This window comes from Syngnathus typhle, linkage group LG8, assembly GCF_033458585.1.
Source record: "Syngnathus typhle isolate RoL2023-S1 ecotype Sweden linkage group LG8, RoL_Styp_1.0, whole genome shotgun sequence".
In the NCBI taxonomy this organism is placed as follows: Eukaryota; Metazoa; Chordata; class Actinopteri; order Syngnathiformes; family Syngnathidae; genus Syngnathus; species Syngnathus typhle.
Window position 1 is genome coordinate 14,513,872 of NC_083745.1, and position 11,699 is coordinate 14,525,570.

Genomic DNA, 11,699 nt, shown 5'->3' on the forward strand with positions numbered 1-11,699 from the left:
TTCGTGTTAAGAATTCTCCATGTTATTTATGTTATTCAGCCATGCTTTGATTTGAGGTAGGGATATTTATTTTTAAGGCCGTTTTCAGGCGATACCACTACAGGAGTGGTACAGGAGTAATTGGCGATGTAAGTGTGTCTCCTAACAAGAGAAATGAATGATCACCCGTGTCTAACCTTTAGGACAATGTAGTATTGCTCCAAATGTTCGTTTAATTTCCTTTAGAGGTCCGTTTGCGCGTGTTAGCACGATCGCGAATTAGCATCTTTCCACTAACTCGTTAGCCTGCCCAGTACTTCTTTGCTGCGGGCCAATAAAAACTGGACCGCGGACCGCAGTTGGCCCGCGGGCCGTAGTTTGGACACCACTACTTTACACACTAGGGGTGTAAATCGCGGGTTTTGACACGATTTCATATTGATATGAAGAACTACGATACGATATTTGCCGATATCTTAAAGCCTGCTGCGATTCATTCACGATATAGTGCTCTACGATCGATATATATATTTTTTTTACATAAAAAATAGAGAACAATATCCTGATTTATAACAATTCATACGCAAAATCAACAAGGTACTGCAAACTCTTTATTTAGAAATTACAAGAGTATTGTAGTATACAAAGTGCTTATTTTAACACTGAACTGTCACGGCTTCGGAGTGGAGAAATGGAGCGAGGCGACCAAGTGCAGCTTGGACCAGGGTTTATTTCAACAAATTCAAAAGATTCGGCAAACTGACGTGACTAACCAACAAACTAACAAGACTAACAGACCAAAGCGTGAAACAAAAGACAGGAACCAAACAAACCGTGACCGTGAGACATGCATGGTTCACATTTCAAGCGCAATGCTCCGACAGGGAGTGACCCGCAAACAGAACTTAAATACTAGGGGTGTAAATCGCGGGTTTTGTCACGATACGATATCATATCGATGCAAAGAACTACGATACTTGCCGATATCTTAAAGCCTGCTGCGATTCATTCACGATATATCGCGATAGTGCTCTACGATCGATTTTTTTTTTTTATAAAAAATATAGAATAATATCCTGATTTATAACAATTCATACGCAAATCAACAAGGTACTGCAAACTCTTTATTTAGGAAATTACAAGAGTATTGCAGTATACAAAGTGCTTATTTTAACACTGAACTTTGATGTCGTGTTTTTTCTTTAAATGTGCGGCGAGATTTGTGCTCCCTGAATATTTTATCACCGCATGGCAGGATTTACAAACTGCACGTGTCTTGCCCGTTGAGCCATCTTTTCTTTGGAATCCAAAGTGCTTCCAAACGAATGACTTGAAGCCTAAAGGGGAGCAAATTTCCTCGTCTTTTTGGACACTATCCATAGCACCAGCCCAGGAGCCGCGTACTAGTTGTCGACTCCCCTTTCACGTGCGTGCTCTGCTCACAACACAACGCCGCCGCGCACTGCTCCCTGCTCCCGGAAAGAGGAAGCAAGCAACAATGAACTGGATTTCAAAATAAAGTCGCGTCTAATGTCCGAGGTCAAACACGGCGATATAAATCGATGTTTACGTTTAGCATCGATGCCAATAAATCGTAGACCATTATATCTATTAATCGATGTGTATCGATGAATCGTTACACCCCTATTACACACTCATGTCGGTTTTTAAGGCATTGCCGTCTGAAGGATCGAAGGTCATGGTCATTCAGTTTTGGTTTCCGGCCGTGGCGCTTACGTGAAGTGATTTCACCAGATTCTCTGAACATTTTGTTAATATTATGCACCGTAGATGTTGAAAACCCTAAATTCCATGCAATTTTGCTTTGAGAAATGTTGTTCTTAAACTGTTCAACTATTTGCTCATGCAGTTGTGGACTAAGTGGTGAACCTCGCCCCATCCTGCTCGTTTTATACCCAATCATGGTGCCCAATTAGCCTGATCACTTGTGGGATGTTCCAAATAGGTGTTTGATGAGCTTTTCTCAGCTTTCTCTGTATTTTTTGCCACCTTTCCCAACTTCTACTGGAAGTGTTGCAGCCATGAAATTCGAAGTTAATTATTATTTGGCAAAAAACAATTACCGTTTTTTCCCATGTATAATGCGCAAAATTTAACTAATTTATTGTCCTAAAATCTCGGGTGCGCATTATACATGGACACAAAAAAAATTTTTATTTTTATTTTAAAGAAAATCATGGTACAACAATTTTTGAAGAAAATCTCCCTCGAAATAAAACTTGAAATCACCTTTCTTCTTGTTTGTTGTCAATCGCGCATCGCATTCAGCCATCCTGCCCAACACACTTATTAAAATTCATAATTGACGACACATCGTTTGATGCGATGGTGGAGTCCTTGATGGTGTTTTATTGTCAAATATTTAATCTCCATCGCAAACCGGATATCATACGGAGGCCGCCATGACAGATGCGCAGAACGGATGCGCAAGACACGTCAGCTATATAAAGAGCGAGAGTTGTTTTCTTCCTATTAGTTTCAATTCACAGTTTAATTAGCAGTTTCAATCAGCAAATAACAAAATGCGTATTACAGGTAATATTTTATTTCACAACATTTTGCCTTGTTCCTTTATTCTCTGCTGTTCACTTCAAACACGCTCCATACGAACACAATGCTCTCGTATCAGACGCTTGCTCGATCACCTGCTCGTTTGCTGTCATAATGTACCCTACACAAATCCGAAATATTTCTTCGCTATTGAGTTTGCTAGCACATGCGCAGTGATACTGACCGGCAGAATAATATCCGGTTGTTCCCAAAGATGATCTTTTTTCTGAAATAATTTTACGTTTACGGACTTAAGTAGGAGTCAAAATTTGGGTGCGTATTATACATGGGTACAGGCTTTTTTCCAGCATCGACATGCCGTTTTTAGGGTGCGTATTATACATGGGGGCGCATTATACATGGGAAAAAACGGTAAGTTTATCAGTTTGAACATTAAATATGTTCTGTTTGTAGTGTATTCAATCGAATAGGGGTTGAGAAAGATTTTCAAATCGTTGTAGTTTGGTTTTATTTACATTTTCCACAATTTCCCAACTTCAACCGAATCCGGTTTGTACATGCGAGGGGGCAACACTGCGGGGGATGTGTTGTTTCTTTGCTTTTCTGTTGTTGGAGCTCTGCTACCTATTGTGGAATGTGATGTGTGTGCCGGGGCTCCGTTGACCTGGCTGACGCCAGGTGGGGGGGGGGGGGGGAGTCCCTGGGGGGACGTAGGATGGACCTCCCTCTTTTTCCTCGTCATTAGATTGGCGAGGTTTTTTCTCGAAGGCGGTCCGGCAACGTTTTGGGGCTTCTAACGGGCCACAGCAAAGTTTTTATCTCCAAATTGACAGCGTTGTTGATGTAGTACCAAAGGGGGGTGTGCGGACGGCGTCAATTGGTTAACAGGGTTGGGGAATTCAATCTTGGTTAAGTGTGGTTCCTGAGAGGCCTCAGAGTGCTGCCAAGGAGTAATTTGGTATTAAATTAGGATGAGCTTTCCTAGTTAATGTAACCTTAAGTAGCATGCCTTGAGCGTGATTTAGGATGAAACAAATAGGTCCAAATTGAAGACGAAAACCACAAAATGGTTGGGGGAAGATTTTTTAATCTTTGAATGTAATTTCTTGTCGGACTGTTGTTGAGACACTTCGAGTGTCTCGAAGGGGGGAACATGTAGTATATTTTTATTCTGGTACCATGCAATGTATATTTCACTTCTAAGCCTAAGTGTGACCAGGTCACGCTCGTGTGGGATTTTATGGGGCCTGATCCAAGAAGGCAGACTTCCTGTCACCAGGATGTATAGATACAGCGGTTGGCCATCTGTGTAGAATCAGCAAGGCAGGCTGGCGGGTCAGAGGTCATCCAGCAGCCCTCGTGTGCATGCGCTCGAGTGAGGTGGGGGCGCGGGGTATAAGATTCAAGGGTGGGATGACTTGGGGGGACTTGACACTTTTGGCTAGAGAGAGACACTTCAAATCTGACATCGGTTGAATAAAATCTTTTCCCAATCAGCCGTGTGTCACTGAAGTTTTCCTTCCCCAAGCCAGCCACCTTTCCACCGCTTGCTTTTGAAGACCAGCTGAACATCGAAGAGAATTCACCACAATGTCTACAAGACGCACACGAAGAAGTAGCGAGTGGCAGATTTTATTTTGTTTGGAGCTCAAAGTATTAAGCATGTACACAAAGAAAAGCGTACACTGTACTTGTGAGAAAGAAAGTGTTTCATTGAGAGTCAGTAGAAAAAGATGAGAAAACCCCAAAATAGCATTTTCTTAGTAATTCAAAAAAATTCTAGCTTATGTGTGACGCTGCTAGCGGACCGCGCCCCACAAGGGACATCGCTCATCAGACTCCTTCTTCGATTTTGATCTTCTCGACCACACCACGTACCCGATTTGCCAAATCTGACAGTCTGTCCAAAGCTGAGTGCGGTTCCACTAGGACAGTGCTTCTCAAATAGTGGGGCGCGCCCCCCTTGGGGGGCGCCGTGCTATACCTGGGGGGGCGCGTGTGACCCTGGGGAACAGGCTTTTTTTTTGCAGTACTAGAATAAAGTGTAATTTCGCATCTTCCCAGCAGGGGGCAGTGGCGCTCTCATTGTTACTTCTGTGACGTTTGCGACAGTGCAACATTTTACGACTTACAAGACAAGTTAGGATAGTCACGGTGGGGAAGGGGGGGGGGCGCGAATAGTTTTCTTCTTGCTAGGGGGGGGCGTAACAGAAAATAATTGAGAAGCACTGCACTAGGACGATTCCGAAAGCGTCCGCTCGGAAGCCTTTTTGCGTGATCGGGGAGACGAGACGGATGGAAGGTTGTGGACGCGTGCAGTCAGTCGCATTCATAATCCCCGCTCATTCACGACTCCCGGATCACAAGATGTTTGCATTATATATACAATTTCAACAATATGGAATTGTCGAGATCGGGCTTGTGTCTCAATCCATGAAGATGTTTTGTTCTGATGCGGTTTAATTGTCGACTCCCTGAGTTGTTTCCGCATTTTTCCTCAAGATCATCAAGGGGGCCCGCGTGGCATACTCCCTGAAATGCGGACGCCCTCTGTCTGCCTCCTGGTGCGGGTGACGTCAGCAAGCTGTGCCCTTCCTGTCTTTGGCCCTCAGGTGGACGTTGACGTGCCGCCGCCGCTCGTCGCTGCGCGCAAACTTCCTCCCGCAGGTGTCGCAGGAGAAGGGCTTCTCGCCGGTGTGCGTGCGGACGTGCGTGGTCAGGTGGTCGCTGCGGCCGAAGGCGCGCATGCAGATGCGGCACTGGAAGGGCTTGTGGCCCGTGTGGATGCGCAGGTGGCGGCTCAGCTCGTCCGAGCGCGAGAAGCGCCGCTCACAGGCCTCGGCCGGACACGCGTACGGCCGCTGGTGCACGGGCGTCTTGCTGGGCCGGCACGGGTACTTGCGCGGGCGCAGGATGGGCCTGTAAGGGGGCGAGCGCCACATAACTGCATGCGCTCAAATTGGCTTTCCCCTCAAAAATGCCCCCATTTCATAAGGAGGAAAATTAACCCTCTCATGCTGTCCATGTGCACGGCAATAACGTAACGTGAGCAATGAAATTGGCCTTCAAATGGCCTTGGGCACGCTGTATAAATAAATTCTTATTTCACTATTTTGCAATATTCATCAGAAAAGGTGTGTTTAGACTAGTGAGGTCGCGTAGAAGGTACAAGGAGGAACAAGGTTGCCTTAAGAAATGCTGGCGCCACACAATTTGGAGCACAGCTTATTTACATATATCAACTGCCAAAGACAACTTAGGTTGGCTTTTTGAACCACTCAAAGAGCTTGAAACAAGTGCTGGCATTTCTCCTTGTAAACCCAATTAAAGGACATTAAAATAATTTAAAAAGGAAAAAAATAATCCAAATTAGGTTAAAAAATAGGAGGTCCTTGAGTTGGACCGGAATTTTCTGTCAGTACCTGAGCGGGAGGTTGTGGTGGGCCGGCAAGGCGGCAGCACACAGCTGGCCCTCGGTGGCGGAGGAAGTCATCATCGGTGGTGGCGGCAGTGTGGGCGGTGGGGTGCCCAGAGTGAAATTCCGGATTGTGTTGAGTGGTGTGAGCGGAGGGGCCACACGGAGGGAGTCCAAGGCGTACGCCGCCACTGACTTCCGGTCCGGGAAGGTGGCCTGTGAGGCGTAGACTCCCCCCACGCCGTAGTCACCCACCAGCGGGGCTTTTGGCGCCGAGTTATAGGCTGGCGCCATGTGATAGGTCACCGCGCTGCAGGTGGGTACGGCCAGGTAACCCTCATCGGCGGATTCCTGGTACACGTCACTGCTGCACGTGTACGACGAGGGCGGGTGGAGGTGCGCGTGCGTACAAGGAGGCGCGTACATGTGGCTGATGTCAGGTTGGCTGTGCGCCATGACGTCCGACGCTACAGGTGAGGTGACCTCCGCTCTGACCACGGCCACTGCAGCAGTCCACGCTCGTCCTCCGTCCACGCCCAACTGCACGGGGTGCACGCGAATAGTTGGTCCGTAGTGCACAAATGGACGATCACCTGGATGCGTGACAGACAGACAGACAAGTTGTCAAGCGACAGACATGGACTTTTGTCGCCAAAAGCTTACCGGCTTCATCGTCTTGCACATTCCTTTGCGCTTCTTGTCTTTTTCTGTCTTCGGGTGTGACAGGAAAGGTGAGCACGCGCTCTACGGAGCCCATTAAGGCGCTCATTGTGACGACACATCAAAAAAGCCATGCATGTACACTTGCAAAATCCTGCGTGGGTGGCTTTTAAATTGAATCAGTGACGTCATTGACCATTTGTGGACACACTGGCCTTGGCGCCAGCGTGCACTCTCAAAACAATGTGCAGCATCGTCGCAACGGCCAGAAACAGCAATTTATAACATTACGAGCGATGACCCATTTTGCATCAATCTGCCCATCCGATCCAGCCCATCTCTTGCCGAATACGTCGTGGACAAGACACTTTAATCAAATGAAATGAGAATTTGTCTCATGATTTAAAAAGAGAAATACTTTTTGCTTTTCAGTTGAAAATATAGGCTGTTTTATCTGTCATCAAGTATAGGATTTTACGTAATTAGTCAGAACCTGAGGAATTTCACTTGCACGTTTTGACCTCAAAAACAAGCCATCAGGCTCCGCCTGTCACCTGTGCCACTTGACTTTGCTTTTTTTATGGCGTGGCAGCAACGCTTGCGCTGGAAAGGCCCAAACGAAGGAAAGGCCTATTTTCAGGCCGTAAGTGACAATGCAAATGCCCTGCGGGGCACATTGAAGAAGACTACAGCGGGTTGCGGGTGGGTACCCCGATCCCCGCCCCCAAGCCCGCTTGCGTGCGCTCGCCATTAAGCAGAAGGGCTGGCGACTCTCTTTCACATGCGCCTCAGCTGAACATGCATGCACAGCCTGCGCTCGCGGCCTTTTCAACGCCCACGCCTCCAAAAATGTTGCAGCATGGCCATTGTGGCTGTGTGGCGCGCCGCCCACCCGCTGCCAGATGGGGGCTTGGTCACCACACAAACGCACAAGCATGCACACACGCACACACACACGCGTACACACACACACAAACACACATTCTTGGAGCTCAAAGCCTCCCACACGTACGTGCACCGTTTCTCTTTATGCCTGTGAGATGCACTATTGGTGCAAACACACACGGAGAGCTCCATGGGGACGATACCCCGCTTCTACCCTTCGCCCACGCGCCTGGGGAAGAGGTGGGGGGGTTTGGTTTTGTGTTTGGTGGCCGGAGCGTCAGCCGGCGGTCCGGCAGCTAGCGAACCGCGGCGTGCCGATTAATCATCTGTCATGGACGCTTGTAGTGAATATGGATCTTTGTCTGGCCCCAAGCCGCTCTCGACTGCAAATGCGGCAAAGGAAAGGGCCGGCAGACCTTCTGCCTCTCACGTTTGCTACGCAGCACCTGAGCCTTGTGGCGACACATCGCACCTGGCGGCTGCTCAGCTTCGATGAGGCCCGAACGCCATCGCAGGCGCCAACCGACATTTGCGAGCTCAAGTTTGAATAGTCGTCCGAATGAACGTATTCATTCATCCGGACAGCCTGTTGTGGTCATTTGGTGCTGTTCCACTTGCCTCTAATGTTTCCAGTGAGTGCTTCCAGGATATAAATTTTTTGTCCGATCAGATTTCAATTGCTGCGTGTTGCCATGTCACTCTAATCTGCCCTTGGCCTTCCCAAGCAGTTCCGCTGTCGCATGAAACTTTATTATAGGGCTGCATCTAATGTGCATTTGGATAACCAACTAGTCTATTCTTTTTTTCAATTAAATGATGAATCATATATGTATATTATGTGTGTGCATATATATAGTCTAACACGGATGGCCTTTTCCAGATGTTCTCGGTGGGCTCAACTCATTGAAAAGATTCCCTTTCCTCTTCTACAAACAAGTGTTTCAATTGTCGACTCAATTGTCAAATATGGCGCGGCCCGTTCGTTTTCCTGGAAGGACTGCAATCACATCCATTTGTTAGACTGACCTTCCATTCTCAGTAAAACATGAACACACTTGTGTGACTTTGCGTGTTTGATCCACCTTTTTAAATTCAAATAGGAACTTGATTGATGAGCTCCATCCAGCACAATCCAACTCAGATCTGCCGCTCAAAATGTTCTTGTTGCTCTCATCTCACTGATTATTCAACGTTGCAAACCAATCAATCCTTCAACATGTTAGTGATGAGAAATTTGTTTCAGAGTTATTGGAAGTTAAGTTATTTGGAACTCCATAGTGATTGAATAGGAAGTTTGAATTAAAATTTTCATCTCCATTTGTCACCTTTCAACTTGGTCGTGCTGCTAAAAACGTTTTTGTTAGTCCCGTTTCCAAAAAGAACTCAGTGTGTGATGATTTGTTTGCAAGGATGAGTCAACTCGAGTGATGTAAAGCAAAGGAGAGCTTCCGCAAAAGCTTTTCATTTCAGTTCACGACCTTCAATTTGGAGCAGATAGCTGCATTCAAATCTTAAAGGACCGTCCGTCCCATATTCCACTTGTAATGTTTCCATCGGGTTTCAGCATGATCCAAAACATGCCACTCACCTCAGCAGCGCTCCGTTTCCTCTTCTCGTTCTCCTTCTTGGTGGGGTGGTCTCGGGGATCTCACAACCCGACGGCTCGGCGGCAGAAGCACAAAGAGAGCGGCCGGGACGTCCGGATGAGGAACACCGAGAAGCAGGAGGTTGAGGGAGGCCCCGGCGCAAAGTTGCTGGTCATCGTCACCCGGGTTCGAGTGGGCTGTGGCCACAAAGAGCCCAGAAGAAGAAGAGGAGGAGGAGGAGGGGCATCGGGACCAACAATACGATTGTTCCATGCTCACGTTGAAAATTGTTAATTTGGAGTTTCTTCATCCCATTGCTCACGCAAGTCCATTTATTAGCTACTCCATGGCCATTCGTGACCTTATAGCTTAGATCGAGGGCTGCATGAACAACTATGTATATGATCTATTCATTCATCAACTGTTTTTCAATTCTTTGACAAATGGGAGCTTTTCCTTCTTTTTTCAACACATTTTTTATTTTCCATCTCTCAAGGACTGGTTACTATTTCAAATGGGCAATTCAGCAAATGCACCAACTAAAATTGATTCTGATGACCTTGTTCGTTTGGTCGGGAACATGGGTCCAAAAATTGGCCAGAATGTTCATTGTAGTTTTGTAAAGTAAAAGCTGATGTTTGGACACGCCCTACTTGAATTCAACACAAATCCCCGGCCTGCTGTCATACCGCTGAAATTGCACAATATGTACTGTTGCGAGGCCAAAACTCTGAGGTTTTAAAAGATTCAAGATTCAAGAGTTTTTATTCGCCATGTTCGAGCGTGCCAAACAAGGAATTTGACTTCGGTAAATCACAGCCTCTGTTCAACGTTTAGGTGACTAACAACACTCAAAATAGCAAATATTCTCAAACATCCCCTGATCTTAAACTCCCGAGAGGGCAAGGAATAACTCAAAACTCCAGCTAGGGGAAATGAGAAACCTTGAGAAGAGACCACAGATGGGAGGGTCCCTCTTCCAGGATGACCAGGCTTCAATGGATGCAGAGAGGACACCTAGTACAAACCAGGGCTGTGGACTTGGTCGGATTTTTGCACCGAGTCCGAGTCCGGCCTCTTGACCATGAGTCCGAGTCCGGCTGTCCATTTTTTCTGTTAATTCATATGACTGCTTAGTCTTTATTCAAGGCTAATTTAGATCAAAATCTAAATAATTACAACAGTTTTGTGATGGCTTTGTCTTTATTATACATATAAACGAATACAATAAACAGATACTTTCAAGTTTTAATCATTAATTACACCATTATACCTCAGACATTTATCTAAACACAAATAATTAGTGACGACCCCACAACTATCGAAACACATCAATGATATAAGCTGGGTGACATAATCGTCCTTGACATTGGTACATAATGTAAACATTAGCCTAAGTGCAACTCAACGTGGCCGCATTGATCGTAACTTACGATTCATTTCCCCCCCAAATCTAGAGGCAAAACAGGCAACAACAAACTCTCGCTGCTCCAGGGTTCTTCCATCTTGGCTGCGCGCGGGGCATTGTGGGTCTTGTACGTGCACGCAGGCAGGCAGGCAGGCGCGGGCGCGCACGCAACAATTAAATTGGTCTTCATAACAAGCAAGCAGGGCTGTGGACAGTATTCTTACGCGCATTCTCAGCAGCATGATGAAAATAAAATTCAATAACGTCAACGTGTGACAGTCTCTGAGTGCTTCGTAATTTTTTTGAAAAACTGTACCTATTTTTCTGCCTGACTTTTCAAAGTCTCCAAACTTGTGCTTGCGAAATTCAGTCCCTTTTGCAATGTCCTTATCGATATTGGCATGAAGTGAGCTGAAGTGGCGCTGACCATTTGAAGCTTTTAAATGCGCCAATGACGTCCGACATATCAGGCAGAATGGCTTGCCATAGCGTTCAACAAAAAACAACTTTAACTCTGTTAAAAACGTCCTGTGTTCATCGTCATATATTCGTTTAATTGTACTTTTTTTTCTTGCCATTTTGGCAAGCGTCTTGTCAGCTTTTATGGACCTAATGGGCCCCCGTAGTCACAGTCGCCATTCATTAAAAAGCCAGCAAAACGTATCGCTCTGCTTGTCCCTCCTCCTTTGCGGGATTTCCCCTCACGCGCATGCGCGTTTGACCAAAAACCATATTGAACTCAAGGGAAGCAAATACGTACGCACAAAAAATAAAAACAAATGTTTATTTTTTTTATTGTCGGAATCGGTCAAAATCAGCACAGAGCCCGATTGAGTCTGAGTCCCCGAGTTCGGACTCGGGTCCACAGCCCTGGTTAAGACCATACCAAAGACCATAAAAATGGGACCCATTGCCTCCCTGCTTGGCACTCAGCATTAAGGGTTGGAATTGGGGGGTTAGATCACCAAATGATTCCCGAGCGCGGTGCCGCTGCTGCTCACTGCTCCCCTCTCCCCCAGGGGATGGATCAAAATCACACGGGGATGGGTCAAATGCAGAGGACAAATTTCACCACACCCAGATGCGTGTGTGACGATCATTGGGACTTAAAAAAATAAAATAAAAAAAATAAAATAAAAAATTTGGGTGCGTATTATACATGGGTACAGGCTTTTTTCCAGCATCGACATGCCATTTTTAGGGTGTGTATTATACATGGGGGCGCTTTATACAT

The 11,699-nt window shown here is 46.3% G+C and overlaps 1 protein-coding gene across 1 annotated transcript; it reads right to left on the reverse strand.

Annotated features, from left to right (window-relative positions):
* Positions 1 to 5,087: 5,087 nt before the first annotated feature.
* LOC133158440 (E3 SUMO-protein ligase EGR2-like) lies at positions 5,088 to 6,683 on the reverse strand. Its single transcript, XM_061285656.1, has 3 exons — positions 6,590 to 6,683; positions 5,934 to 6,519; positions 5,088 to 5,430 (listed from the first exon to the last, which is right to left on the reverse strand). Exons 1-3 carry the CDS (start codon positions 6,681 to 6,683, stop codon positions 5,088 to 5,090), a joined length of 1,023 nt encoding a protein of 340 aa, XP_061141640.1.
* Between the last annotated feature and the right edge of the window lie 5,016 nt (positions 6,684 to 11,699).